The sequence below is a fragment of the Doryrhamphus excisus genome, chromosome 10 (genome assembly GCF_030265055.1).
Source record: "Doryrhamphus excisus isolate RoL2022-K1 chromosome 10, RoL_Dexc_1.0, whole genome shotgun sequence".
In the NCBI taxonomy this organism is placed as follows: Eukaryota; Metazoa; Chordata; class Actinopteri; order Syngnathiformes; family Syngnathidae; genus Doryrhamphus; species Doryrhamphus excisus.
The window spans coordinates 941,949-957,500 of record NC_080475.1 but is presented as its reverse complement, the minus strand read 5'-3'; the positions used below and the strand labels follow the sequence as shown (position 1 = coordinate 957,500).

The following is a 15,552-nucleotide window of genomic DNA, read 5'->3' as shown; positions in this document are numbered from 1 at the left end:
TTTTTTTAAATCAGCAGTGTAGTGCATCAACGGGGACTTACCACCACTTTGTCCCGTGAGCCCAATTATGGTCGGATTTTAGTGATGAGGAACATAGTCCCGGTTAGTTGGTGGGGCCACTTAATTAAAGAGTTTTGCTTCTCCAAATTTGCATCACAAAAATGCCCCCTCGAAAAAAATCTGGCTTCACAAAAACGCTTGGTGTCAAGTTCGCTAACGTCGTATCGCTGCACAGTCGCCTATCCAGCGTTTACATGTGCGGCTGCGGTCGAGTTGCACTGATTGTGCCATCATTGATTTCTCATTTTTTGTTTGTGTCTTATGGCGCCATGTACCTGATTGTAGGTGCAGTTCTTCTTCTTGCACTTGCCGCACTGCAGCAGGTCAGTGGTGGTTCCCCCAGTTTTGGCCATCTGGTGCTCCCTGATGGCCTCCTGGGTGAGGACGTTCCTCAGTTGTTTCAGCTCGTCGCTGGCCATTTCCTTTGGGGTGTTTCAAGAAATGGAACACGAGAGAGAGTACAAAGATGGAAGTTGCATAAGTGTGCACGGACACTGCAAAAATAACATTAAAGGACAGTCGTGCTAATTCTTCTAATTGTTTACCTGCTAGGTCTTAAAGGCCTAGACTACTTGGTGATAGAGCATAATAAATGCAGGTCAAAGGGCAACTAGGAAGTAACTGGGCCAAATGCTTTCAGTGTTAGATGTTTCCATGGTGGGACATTTTTATCATTCATCTGGATCATTTCTTTATAGTTTGCAACTTTGCTCTGAGGGGAAACTTGGTATTGAAATGGTGAAGTCCACCCCTGGACCAGATGTTTGGATCCAAAGTACCTCAGAAGTCATCGTGGCAATGCGGATTAAGTCGATGCTTCCTGCCAGAACGTTCCTGCGAAGACCAGGGTTCTTTGGGTCCTTTAAGTTGCTGATGCGGCTCCTCACCCTGTTCTTATATTTCATGTCTGTGGCCTTCATCTCTTGATAGATATGTGCATCGTAAAGCTAAGGAAGAACCACTGGTGTTTTGTTCTGGTATTCAGGTCTATATTGAATGCAATTGAAGGATATGATCTTCAATCTCTGCTGCCATGCTGTCGCAGTTGGTTCCAAAATCTTTGAAGTCATCTGCACCAAAGAGTGTTGTGTTTAGTCCGTGATGCATTCGTAGCACCGTGGTGTCATAAACGGGCCTCACTGTCAGTACGCAGGGCAGCAGCCAGCATCTCGATGCACTTGTCTCGTATGGAGTCCCCAGTCGTCAGGTGAGGTGGCAACGGACCGCCGGCAGAGGTAAAGGCAGGTGACATGGGGCTGGTGGGCGTGGTCGGCGTTTTAGGGGGTTCACTTTTGCCCTTTCTGGACAGAAGAGCGGATTGTCATCATTTGATGGAACATACAGAGAATAACCCTATATGATAGATAGATAGATAGATAGATAGATAGATAGATAGATAGATAGATAGATAGATAGATAGATAGATAGATAGATAGATAGATAGATAGATAGATAGATAGATAGATAGATAGATAGATAGATAGATAGATAGATAGATAGATAGATAGATAGATAGATAGATAGATAGATAGATAGATAGATAGATAGATAGATAGATAGATAGATAGATAGATAGATAGATAGATAGATAGATAGATAGATAGATAGATAGATAGATAGATAGATAGATAGATAGATAGATAGATAGATAGATAGATAGATAGATAGATAGATAGATAGATAGATAGATAGATAGATAGATAGATAGATAGATAGATAGATAGATAGATAGATAGATAGATAGATAGATAGATAGATAGATAGATAGATAGATAGATAGATAGATAGATAGATAGATAGATAGATAGATAGATAGATAGATAGATAGATAGATAGATAGATAGATAGATAGATAGATAGATAGATAGATAGATAGATAGATAGATAGATAGATAGATAGATAGATAGATAGATAGATAGATAGATAGATAGATAGATAGATAGATAGATAGATAGATAGATAGATAGATAGATAGATAGATAGATAGATAGATAGATAGATAGATAGATAGATAGATAGATAGATAGATAGATAGATAGATAGATAGATAGATAGATAGATAGATAGATAGATAGATAGATAGATAGATAGATAGATAGATAGATAGATAGATAGATAGATAGATAGATAGATAGATAGATAGATAGATAGATAGATAGATAGATAGATAGATAGATAGATAGATAGATAGATAGATAGATAGATAGATAGATAGATAGATAGAGAGAGAGATAGAGAGAGAGATAGAGAGAGAGCTAGATAGAGAGATAGATACAGAGAGAGATAGAGAGAGAGCTAGATAGAGAGATAGATACAGAGATAGATAGAGAGAGATAGAGAGAGAGAGATAGAGAAAGAGATATAGATAGATAGATAGATAGATAGAGATAGATAGATGGATAGATAGATAGATAGATAGATAGATAGATAGATAGATAGATAGATAGATAGATAGATAGATAGATAGATAGATAGATAGATAGATAGATAGATAGATAGATAGATAGATAGATAGATAGATAGATAGATAGATAGATAGATAGATAGATAGATAGATAGATAGATAGATAGATAGATAGATAGATAGATAGATAGATAGATAGATAGATAGATAGATAGATAGATAGATAGATAGATAGATAGATAGATAGATAGATAGATAGATAGATAGATAGATAGATAGATAGATAGATAGATAGATAGATAGATAGATAGATAGATAGATAAACAGTAATTTGTACAAATAACTTAAATAATTTAGAACAGGGGTTTCAAACACGTGGCCCGCAGGACACTAGTTTGAGGCCCCCACCTTGATATGAAAGTTTAATGTTAGTGCGGCCCGCGCAAGTTTGATATGGATGCTGTATGGTATCATGTACCCAGAAAAAATTATTACGTTTGATTAATGTTCATGTTAAAGGTTAAATAACTGTTAAATAGTTATCCTCCCTATCCGTGTGGAAGTGGTAAGTTTTTGGCTTTTTTAAGTTTAAAGGAAATAACTTGAAGGCTACCGTTTAGGTCGCTAGCTCTCTAGTTTGCGAGTTAGCATGTGTCTCAAGACCCTGCAGTTGCGCAATATGTTGTAAATAAAAAAAAGTATAAATGTGACTATAGTCGTGTTTTGTCATGTCTACAGGGCTATAATAATGCTTTGTTCATTTTAATCTGAAAACAATAATTTGTCTACCCGCCAACTATATGTGGTTTCTTAAGTTTTTATTATTTGCCGTTTTATTATTATTATTATTATTATTATATTTATTTATTACTGATTGATTGATTTTCTTTATTCTTGATTTGTTTATTTATTTTTCATCTTATTTTGTGTATAAAAATAAAAATTAAGATATTTGAGAACAGTGGAATGTTTTATCAGAGCTTTTATTGTAGAAACTCAGAACCAAAGCAAAGTTTATTCATTTTTCTGTTTTAAATAAATGTGTTTTTTTGGGGGTTTTTTTTGGAAAACCTGATGCGGCCCAGTCTCACCCAGACTCTAGCTCCAGTGGCCCCCAGGTAAATTGAGTTTGAGACCCCTGATTTAGAATAAATAATAATAATTTAAAGTTTTGCGTGTGCATGTGGGCAGGTAGAGGGGCTTATTTGGCATTGAGCAGTCTGATGGCCAGAGGGAAGTAGCTGTCTGTTATTTATTTATTATGTTTTTTGGTACAAAGTCAAATAGTATATAATGGATTACTTTTTTTTTTAAGTTATATAATCTGTGAGGTACAAAATGACGCAAATGAGTAGTGTTGTGTAAACGACATTGCTTAATGTATCTCTAAGGCGAGGGATATTGACACTGACATATTGACATTGCAATATACCTTTCATTGTTATCAGTGGAAGGCTTCCTCTGTGGGGGCGCAGACTGGGGGGCCTTTGAGCCGTGAGACTCCCTCCTGTCACAAAAAGTCAACATAACCTCCAATCTGAATCAGGAGTTTCTCTGCTAGAAATTCTTCATGTACCTTTCAGATGTTAGCTTCTTTGCAGGAGGTGAGCTGCTCTGCTTTAAATCTGATTCCCGCCTGAGTAGCGAGACGCTCGAGTTAACGTTCCCTTTGCTGGAATTGCTTCCTAAACAGTTTAAAGTGCTTATATAAGGACAGGCTGACTGTTTGTACCTGTCAGGTTTGGCATCAGTTGAATGGCGTTTCACCGCTTGGCCCAATTTAGAGTCACAGGAGTTCTTCCTGAAAGAGTCATCATCAGTGACCTTTGCCAACTGCATATTTTCAACAATGTTTATTTTTTTTTTGAGGGTGTCCAAATACTTTTGTGCATATAGCGAGTGAGTCAATACTAATTTTGGCAACAGATTGCAAAACTCAATTCAAGTACCAGGCTTAGATCCAGCATCACCAACCTTTCTTTCTTGGCTTCCACCAACTGTTTTTTAGCCATTTTGCTATCCAGACTGTCTTTCCTGCAAGAAAAAAAAACACAGAAATACTCACAGCTTTGCAGTTCTTACAAATTTACATTCAACGGGTTTGAGCTGAATGACACACAATCCGAGTAATAAATTAAGAATTACAGTGGAAAGCCCCCGAAGTTGTACAATCCAACCAAAATCCATACAAGGAATAACACAACAGAGCTTTCTCTAACGCTTTTAATACAAGTATTAATTTGAGTATCTACAAAATGCCACTAAGTGATAATATTGCCTCTGCGTGTTCAGAGGTTGAGTAATTTTACTTTACTGTGGTTTTAGTTTTATTGTATAGTGTTGGAGGTAGGATGAATATTAGGGGATGAACTCTTCATATTTTTTTTAACCTCAAGTAAACAATATCACAGCAGTGAAATTGCCAACAAAATGTCGTTGCCTGGCTCCCGTATAATAATAATAATAATAATAATAATAATAATAATAATAATAATAATAATAATAATAATAATAATAATAATAATAATAATAATAATAATAATAATAATAATAATAATAATAATAATAATAATAATAATAATAATAATGTGGAGAATAAATAGATGACGTCAAATATGAACAATGTAAAGCGTGAACAGTAATTTGTACAAATAATTTAGAATAAATAATATTAATTTAAAGTTTTAATTAAATTAAATTAATTTGAGTATCTACAAAATGCCACTAGGTGATAATATTGCTTCTGCATGTTCAGAGGTTCAGTAATTTTACTTTACTGTGGTTTTAGTTTTATTGTATAGTGTTGGAGGTAGCATGAATATTACGGGATGAACTCTTCATATTTTTTTTGATAAATTTATATAAACAATATCACAGCAGTGAAATTGCCAACGAAATATCGTTGCCTGGCTCCCATATAATAATAATAATGTGGAGAATAAATAGATGACGTCAAATATGAATAATGTACAGCGTAAACAGTAATTTGTACAAATAATTTAGAATAAAAAATATTAATTTAAAGTTTTTAATTAAATTAATTTGAGTATCTACAAAATGCCACTAGGTGATAATATTGCCTCTGCGTGTTCAGAGGTTGAGTAATTTTACTTTACTGTGGTTTTAGTTTTATTGTATAGTGTTGGAGGTAGGATGAATATTAGGGAGAACTTCTTATACTTGCACGACACGTCCATTTGTGCTTTTTCTTTCCAAATATTGGCTGTTTTTTTGGGGGTATTTTTGGTCCAAAAAAAGGGTCCCGGTTTCCACACCTGTCTTTCCTCACAAGGTCTGACATCTTCTCTGAGGGCAGTTTAGAATCCAATGAGTTTTTCCTGTGTTGACAAAGACATCACAAAGCTTCAAAATCATCCCACTAAGACGCTCCAGAATGGTCATGATCCAAATCCCACCTCTCCTTTTTCCCATTCTGCAGCGAGGGGCGCTTTGGAGGGGGCGGAGGTGGGTGGAGATGAAGCGGTAAAGGAGGCAGAGGAGCATTAGGATCTGGAGGCTCCTTTCTAAAAAGGACAAGACACTCACATCACGTCATAGCGTGAGCTGATGTCATCATGTAGATGCTAACCTTGGCGGTGGAGGATGAAGGTGAAAAGGAAGAGGGGCCACGGGAGTATTTGGGTCTTTTGGAACTTTCCTAATATGAAATAAATCAACATGAGCCTCTTAAGAAGATGGTGTCATGCATGTGAACACATAACTCCGTCTGACCTCTCTTTTTTAGTCTCCACTGAAGGCCGCTTAACCTTGGGGGAGGTAAGCCCCGAAGAATGAGAAGGGTCTTTATCGTCCTTCCTGAAATGTCACACATGAGTAGGCCTTACTTAAATTCTCCTGTGATAGAACGTCCATGCGCCTTGAGCTAATAAGACACACCTGAGTGAGCCATCACAGCATTACTGCATGCTTGCACACCAAGAGTCCATCATGCACTGCAGATCACTGCCCTGACCTCTCTTTCTTCACGTCCACAGGGGCTCGCTTGATGGGGAGAGGAGGCCGAGCGGGTCGAGGAGGTGAGGGGAAGCGGCTAGGATAGAGAACGCTGCTGTCCAGAACTCCTCTCCTGCAATGAAGAGTTCATCCTCAGGCCAGGCTGGTTCTGATTGAGTCCACTCCCATCTGGGTCACGTCTCACCTTTCAAATAACGGTTTCTGGATGCCCACGGACTTCTCCCTGTAAGGGTCGCTCAGAGGTCGATGCGTTGTGCACATCAGGCTCTCAGGTTTGCTCTCCTCACTGGGCTTCATGTCGATCTTTTTGGGCTCCTCGTGCTTTTTCGCGATTTCCTTTAGATGGTTTTGTACATGCTTGTGTCTCTTTTCATGTTGGGCTTCGTCCGCTGGTCTTGGCTTCGTGCTTTCTTTTTTCACAATTTCCTTTGGTTCTTTCTCCTTTTGATGCAGGTTCCGGTCATCTTTGTGCACCTTTTTGGTTTTTTCCTCATTCTGTTTTTCTTTCTTGTCTTTAATGGAGTGATTTGTGTCTGAATCCACATCGACTCTCCTGCTACTAACATACAAACAAATGATTTTTTTTTTACCTCAAGTAAACATTTAACAGTGTATGTAGAAGATCATGTAGAGCAAGGGTCTCAAACACGCGGCCACACTAGTTTGAGTCCCCTGCCTTGATATGAAAGTTTAATGTTAGTGCGGCCCGCGCAAGTTTGATATGGATGCTGTATGGTATCATGTACCCAGAAAAAATTATTACGTTTGATTAATGTTCATGTTAAAGGTTAAATAACTGTTAATAGTTATCCTCCCTATCCGTGTGGAAGTGGTAAGTGTTTGGCTATTTAAGTTTAAAGGAAATAACTTGAAGGCTACCGTTTAGGTCGCTAGCTCTCTAGTTTGCGAGTTAGCATGTGTCTCAAGACCCTGCAGTTGTGCAATATGTTGTAAATAAAAAGAGTATAAATGTGACTATAGTCGTGTTTTGTCATGTCTACAGGGCTCTAATAATGCTTTGTTCATTTTAATCTGAAAAAAATAATTTGTCTACCCACCAACTATATGTGGTTTCTTAAGTTTTTATTATTTGCCGTTTTATTATTATTATTATATTTATTTATTTATTACTGATTGATTGATTTTCTTTATTCTTGATTTGTTTGTTTATTTTTCATCTTATTTTGTGTAGAAAAATAAAAAGTAAGATATTTGAGAACAGTGGAATGTTTTATCTGAGCTTTTCTTGTAGAAAATTGGAACCAAAGCGAAGTTTTTTTTAATTTTTTTGTTTTTAATAAATGCGTTTGGGTTTTTTTTGGAAAACCTGATGCGGCCCAGTCTCACCCAGACCCGAGCTCCAGTGGCCCCCAAGTATATTGAGTTTGAGACCCCTGATGTAGAGCAAACACACCAGAGGTGCTATAGAAAAATTAGCGCTAAAAGTCTGACAAAGTGACTGTTTGATGACATCAACAAAGATGATGTTCAGTGGCTATCCACACATTCGCCATTCAACATTTGCAACACTGCAAAATCACAGATTTTGGTCCAAAAACTTTTTTTTCCCTCTGAAAACAGGCAATCCACAGAACAATCGCAATCCGTATTCCGATTCCAAACGATTCTCAACTGTCGATTCTCGACTCTCAACTAAAAGTTGCATGGTTTAAATGTGGGCACTAACCAGTACAAGATGTTTACTTTTGAAAAGTAGTATACTGACTTACAGACATGCCAAGGTGGGAAGAGGCCCCTGGACAGACCTAGAACACGCTGGAGGCATTATGTCTCGCAGCTGGAATGGGACGCCTCACCCCCCCTCGGGGGGGACACCTACTGAAACTGCTGCCCATGTGACCCGGATATGGATAAGTGGAACACAATGGATCTGATTTTTATGTCCATATCGGTTGGTAATATTGATATTAATGGACTACCCTAATTCTCAATTGTAATGGTAATGGTTTTATTTCATTTGAACATGCATCAGATTACAATTGAGTGCATCCCATAATCAGTTCACAGTTCCACATGTCCAAAAGGAGTAGGAAGAAGCAAAGCTTATTAAATCCTACCCCTCCATCTGGTACTTTTGCAATCAGTAACTGTTACATTTGTTCACTTCCTGCTTTCCTAATATAGTTAAAGTTTGGGATTTTTTTTATTTTAATTTTTTTTATTTTAATTTTATTTTTGTCCCGTACCGCAGTACGAGGTGATATGACCATCCAATGACATAATGGGTACCATGGTAAGTGTCAATATACAGTTACATTTGTTCACTTCCTGCTTTCCTCATATAGTTTGTAGTTAATAAGTGTTTTTTAATTTTAATTTTAATTTTAATTTTAATTTTAATTTTAATTTTAATTTTAATTTTAATTTTAATTTTAATTTTAATTTTAATTTTAATTTTAATTTTAATTTTAATTTTAATTTTAATTTTAATTTTAATTTTAATTTTAATTTTAATTTTAATTTTAATTTTAATTTTTTGTCACACAAGTGTAAACAGAAGTTAACCTCTCAAAGGTTTTGCATTATATCAAGTGACTTAATTTGAAATAAGGATGGTTAAAGATAAAATACAAAGATAAATTAAAACACTCAATCCTATGAATTATTCATATCAGAAGATTTCCAGCCACTTCTGATTGGTACAACCCTAGAAACTTTCCACTTTAGAGATCCATTGTACAAAGCTACTAAACAATGACCATGACAATTCACAACCACCAACAGAAACTCCCACAGGAACTTACCTGGGTGAGCTGTGTGGAGACCCTGCTGTTTTGCTGGAGGCCAAACCGTTCTTCACTTCAGCTGCTTTGTCATTGTGACGACGGCCAGCGTCTGAGGAGCACAGTCTCAGTCCGTCACTTGTTTAACTGCTCGCTCAGTGTAGCATAGGCATACCTAAGAGTGTTTTCCATTCCTTGATCAGGACTTTAGCCAAAGCAATGACCTCCTCATCTGTGCAGTGCTTCCTGATGCTGTTCACAGACATTCCGATTCTGGTCTCCTACAACACACGGCCATTGTTGGATGGACAAACTTTTCTCACATGCCATGACAAATACATACAGTTTTTACATGAATGCTCACGCATAAAATTAAAAAGGAGCTATTATCCTAATTTCTGGCTCTTTGTATTGAGTTGTGGACTCCTATTTAGCAGCTACACATGAAAGCACAGAAAGCTTTCTAGATCTTCTAAAATCTGCACCTATTCCAGCTGTATTTCTTTGGATTTCCAAAACATTCATTCATTCATTTTCTACCCTTACAAGGGTTGCAGGGGTGCTGGAGCCTATCCCAGCTGTCTTCGGGCGAGAGGCGGGTTACACCCTGGACTGGTGGCCAGCCAATCACAGGGCACATATAGACAAACAACCATTCACAATTAACCTAGCATGTTTTTGTAATGGGGGAGGAGTCCCCGAAGAAAACCCACGCATGCACGGGGAGAACAGAGCAAACTCCACACAAAGATGGCCGAGGGTGGAATTGAACTTGGGTCTCGTAGCTGTGAGGCCTGCGCGCTAACCACTCGTCCGCCATGCAGACAATTTCCAAAACATTCATTCATTCATTCATTCATTTTCTACCGCTTATCCATATGAAGGTCGCGGGGGTGCTGGAGCCTATCCCAGCTGTCTTAAGGCGAGAGGCGGGGTAAACCCTGGACTGGTCACCAGCCAATCACAGGGCACATATAGACAAACAACCATTCACACTCACATTCATACCTATGGACAATTTGGAGTCGCCAATTAACCTAGCATGTTTTTGGAATGTGTGAGGAACCGGAGTCCCTGGAGAAAACCCACACATGTACGGGAGAACATGCAAACTCCACACAGAGATGGCCGAGGGTGGAATTGAACTCAGGTCTCCTAGCTGTGAGGCCTGCATGCTAACCACTCGTTCACCATGCAGACGATTTCCAAAAGAGTCTGTTTTCATTTTTAATTAACACCGACTCCGCTGTGATTGATCACACTTAAAGTAAAGCTAACAGCTAGGACCGGGCACACCCATATAAGGAAGTCCATGACTTTTCACTGTGACTTCACAGTAAGCCAGTGTCCCAAATGTGCAAACCTACATATATCTGACACTTTGACATGGTTTAACTCAATACAACAGTCTAACTACATTTATCTCCCCTTTAAGACGTGAGTTTGGTGCCACTCTATTGTCACCATTCCTAGAACACACGTGTCTGTGTGTGTGTGTGTGTGTTAGATACCTGTAGGAGTTTAAGTGTCATACTGAAACCTTTGAGCTCCTTCAGCAGGTCCATGGCGCCTTCCTGCAAGTGGAAAGTCATGAACAAGTTGAATACATTTAACTTTGAATTCTTAATTCTACAATAACAAGACTAAATGCACGATCACTTTTGTTTATTATTTAATATGCAAATGAAACAATATGCGAAACAATATGCTTGGTTTATTGTACTTTGATTGTGCAATGACTTCACCTTCCATAGACCTTTTCAACAACAAATTAAATTCCGTTGCTTTACACTCCCATACATAATCATTTTGTTGTTACAATCTAAAAAGACAAAGATTGTGGAAGTGCTTTCTAATAGTCTTATTATTATTATTATTCTTAATTTATTTCTGACATGCATACTATGTTACATTAATGTATCTCACATATGTACTTACAATACAATACACTTACAATATCTATTTATATACTTACATATATATACACACACACACACACACACACACATATATATATATACACACACACACACATATATATATACATGCAGCATAAATTCACATACATGCATACATACATACATACATACATATATACACACACACATATATAAATATATACATGCAGCATACATTCACATACATACATACACACATACATATATACATACATACATAAATACATACATACATACATAAATACATACTACATACATATACACATATATACACACATATATAAATATATACATGCAGCATACATTCACATACATACATACACACATACATATATACATACATACATAAATACATACATACATACATAAATACATACTACATACATATACACATATATACACACACACACATAATAAATATATACATGCAGCATACATTCACATACATACATACATACATACATACATATATACACACACACATATATACATGCAGCATACATTTACATACATACACACACACACACACACACATACATACATACATACATACATGTCTGAAAAGGAGCAGGAAGAAGCAAAGCTTATTAAATCCACGCCAGAGCAGTTACCAATTCAATAAGTGATTTTTTCCCCACACATATAATCACAGAATCTTACATAAGACAAAACAACAAAAGAAGAGTGGGAACATCGGACATCCCAACAAAACCCCAGGACATTGCCGTAGCACACCACCAACCCACCTGCCCCCGACCCCCCTATCCCTGAGTCCACCCATTTGAATGATCAAGCTAATAAGCAGTTTATTATGCATTTTATTTCAAATGGTTACATATCAATTTCTTTACACAAAATCCAAAAAGAGCACGCCTGTATGTTGTTAAATCAGCAGGCACACATTACTGTACTTGTTTACTCTAAGGGTAGCAGAGCAGTTGTCGAGCCTGGACAACACTTGACCCACTAAACGCTGCAAACTTGAACTGCTCCTAGATCAGCGTTGTGCAAACACCTGTCGACCATTTGCTACAGCGCGGGGAGGGTTCGCTTACAACTGCACACACACACACACCCAAAGTACACTCAAAGTATTTTGTCCAAGTTACAAATGCGATAAAGCAACACGGCCTGTTTCTCCTCTAAGGATTCGAACTCAGGCCTTGTGTGAGCAATGCGCTTCCATGCACACACACACACACACAGCAGAGCGCGCCACCTGTGGGTGTCTAAGCTCCTGTCTCACCGTGTTATTTCTAGACACCATCTTGTCCAGCTTCTTGGCTATCCGGATCAGGTCTTCTTCCCGCGTCATGGCTGCATTAAATCACTCTTTGTGGGTGCAAACGTTGAAATGTGAGCGAAAACGACCCAAAACTGCAAAGCTGTTGCAGGTCGGACTTTACGCACGACGCGCTCCATTCAGCGCCACAGAGGGCGTGTCCTCGCCAGCTGACCACCTCCACACTTGACAACTAAATATAGGCGGGCATGGGTGGAACAGGCAGGGGATATGTGACTATATTCACATTTAAACAATACAAATACTCCACGATACCTGTGTCACTATATGATCACTATATATATTTATTTTGCTGATATTATTAGTGTCTTATGTTGTATTTATGTATTCATGGATTTGCCTTAAAGCAGGGGTCTCAAACTCAATTTACCTGGGGGCCACTGGAGCTAGGGTCTGGGCAAGGCTGGGCCGCATCAGGTTTTCCAAAAAAAACCCAAAACGCATTTATTAAAAACAGAAAAATATACAAACTTTTTCAGTGCTTTGGTTCCGATTTTCTACAATAAAAGCTCTGATAAAACATTCCACTGTTCTCAAATATCTTGATTTTTATTTTGCTGCACAAAATAAGATGAAAAATAAATAAAAAAACCAAGAATAAAGAAAATCAATCAATCAGTGATAAATAAATCTAATAATAATAAAACGGCAAATAATAAAAACTTAAGAAACCACATATAGTTGGTGGGTAGACAAATTATTTTTTTCAGATTAAAATGAACAAAGCATTATTAGAGCCCTGTAGACATGACAAAACACGACTATAGTCACATTTATACTCTTTTTATTTACAACATATTGCGCAACTGCAGGGTCTTGAGACACATGCTAACTCGCAGAGCTAGCGACCTAAACGGTAGCCTTCAAGTTATTTCCTTTAAACTTAAATAGCCAAAAACTTACCACTTCCACACGGATAGGGAGGATAACTATTAACAGTTATTTAACCTTTAACATGAACATTAATCAAACGTAATAATTTTTTCTGGGTACATGATACCATACAGCATCCATATCAAACTTGCGCGGGCCGCACTAACATTAAACTTTCATATCAAGGCGGGGGCCTCAAACTAGTGTCCTGCGGGCCACATATGGCCCACGGGCCGCATGTTTGAGACCCCTGCCTTAAAGCATTGTCCTATGTAATCATGATCAACACATTCATTTTTTTGGAGTTATTTTATGATCTTGAAAACTGCCATTATGTGAAAAACAGGAGTATCAGTAATACTGGCACTGTATTTACTTGATATCACATCAATACCAATAACTAAGTACTTAAAGTACTGTAGCTTTTGATATTATAAATAGCACAACGCTCAAGTAGAAATGTTAACAATGTGTAAAAATAGTGCACTGATAAATACAACGTTGACATTTAACCTTTTGGTACGCACTAAAACAAACAGCTTGCTGAAGTACAAATGCGGGTGTACACAAATAGAAGCAGTTAACGTTTATACTATAATTTATACTATAAATAATAAAGGCATGCAGGACTTTGATGCATATTTTTACTGCCTCGTTGTCTTGCATTGACTGTTAAGAAGAATATGATAAAGCAAAACAATGAAAAATGAATGTCACATCAACGGTTTAATGCTCCATAATAAGTTATGAATGATGAATTGTGAATAACTGTCAGAAAATATATTTGTTTTTAGTCATTGAGACATTGCATGACATAACTTTAACACTGCATGAAGTCATAGAGTGTAAAAAAAAAAGTTCCTCTCATTCAGTGTGGAAGTGGTACATTTTTATTTTCTTAAGTGCTTCTTAAGAAATAAATTAGAGGCTAATTGATTGGCTCTCCAAATATTTTCACATGATTATTTCCAATGGGAAAAGTACAACCTGGAAGTCAACAGTGTATTAGCAGTCAATGTGCAGTGAAAATGATTCTGATGTTGTTATGTAAATGAAAAAAACTTAAACAATGTTTGTTTCTAATGTTAGTTCCTGACAAAGTAGGCGACAAGATGGTATTTGTTTGTGCCAGGATGTGTTTTCTCTTGCTGGATTGTCCTCCATTAAAAGGAGGTCAGTGTGTAATGATTAATCTTTCCACACTGAAGGCAGCAGGGCACAGTGCACAGCTCCACATATTTACACAACAGTACTAAAGCTGCTGTGCCAAAGAGCACATCACTATGTATTACATATTTATTACAACAATAAAACTTTTAGAAAAAAATAAACCTTTCCCAAAAATATTTTTTTACATGGACTGATAAGTAAACACTCTAAATAAACTTTTTTTTGTGTGTTTTTTTAACGTTTTCGTCTTGACCACTAGAGGCCGCTGTCGTATAACACTCTTATCTCAGACAACCTGCTGAAAGCTGTACAGTGTTGATTGTACAGGTGCTACACTTTGCTGTTTGTCATTGTTTCAGGACACCCAAATGTATCAATATTATAAGTAGCAGTCCAATAGGTATCTTAATAATGATATTGTTGGCATTAATATAATTATTAATAATATTCATTCATTTTCTACTGCTTTTCCTCACAGGGTCACGGGGGGTGCTGGAGCCTATCTAGGCAGTCTTCGGGCGAGAGGCGGGGTACACCATGGACTGCTCGCCAGCCAGTCACAGGGCACATATAGACAAACAACCATTCACACTCACATTCATACCTATGGACAATTTGGAGTGGCCAATTAACCTAGCATGTTTTTGGAATGTGGGAGGAAACCGGAGTACCCGGAGAAAACCCACGCATGCACGGGGAGAACATGCAAACTCCACACAGATGGCCAAGGACTTGAACCCTGGTCTCCTAGCTGTGAGGTCTGTGCGCTAACCACTCGACCGCCGTGCAGCCCCATTATTATTATTATTAATAATACTACGTATATATTTTGTCCATAGGTATGAATGTGAGGATAAGCGGTATAGAAAATGGATGGATGGATTTTTGCTCTTGTTTAACCATCCTGTTTGTCCTCATATTCTGTACCCCAAAATGATCTTTGTTAACCCCCCCCCCCCCCCCCCCCCCCAATATAAGCAGCTTAATTGAATCTGAAACACCAAATCTTACTGAAGTCACAACTTGTCATTCACCACAAATTGGTGGTAAGCAATTTGTATAGT

General features: G+C 37.6%; 1 protein-coding gene across 3 annotated transcripts in view; it reads right to left on the bottom strand.

Moving 5' to 3' along the window:
* Positions 1 to 12,581, bottom strand: part of tcea3 (transcription elongation factor A (SII), 3) — a 13,927-nt gene extending 1,346 nt beyond the window's left edge. Inside the window, exons 1-12 of one of the 3 annotated variants that reach the window (XM_058084802.1) lie at positions 12,389 to 12,581; positions 10,696 to 10,758; positions 9,360 to 9,465; positions 9,206 to 9,296; positions 4,440 to 4,499; positions 4,198 to 4,266; positions 4,042 to 4,101; positions 3,898 to 3,972; positions 1,201 to 1,361; positions 1,075 to 1,130; positions 840 to 995; positions 336 to 482 (exon numbers count right to left, since the gene is read on the bottom strand). In XM_058084802.1, coding sequence (XP_057940785.1) covers positions 336 to 482; positions 840 to 995; positions 1,075 to 1,130; positions 1,201 to 1,361; positions 3,898 to 3,972; positions 4,042 to 4,101; positions 4,198 to 4,266; positions 4,440 to 4,499; positions 9,206 to 9,296; positions 9,360 to 9,465; positions 10,696 to 10,758; positions 12,389 to 12,457 — 1,113 coding nt within the window. In that variant the 5' untranslated portion in view covers positions 12,458 to 12,581. The remainder of the gene's footprint in view (positions 1 to 335; positions 483 to 839; positions 996 to 1,074; positions 1,131 to 1,200; positions 1,362 to 3,897; positions 3,973 to 4,041; positions 4,102 to 4,197; positions 4,267 to 4,439; positions 4,500 to 9,205; positions 9,297 to 9,359; positions 9,466 to 10,695; positions 10,759 to 12,388) is intronic. The other 2 variants (XM_058084803.1, XM_058084804.1) reach the window with 2 other exon arrangements.
* Between the last annotated feature and the right edge of the window lie 2,971 nt (positions 12,582 to 15,552).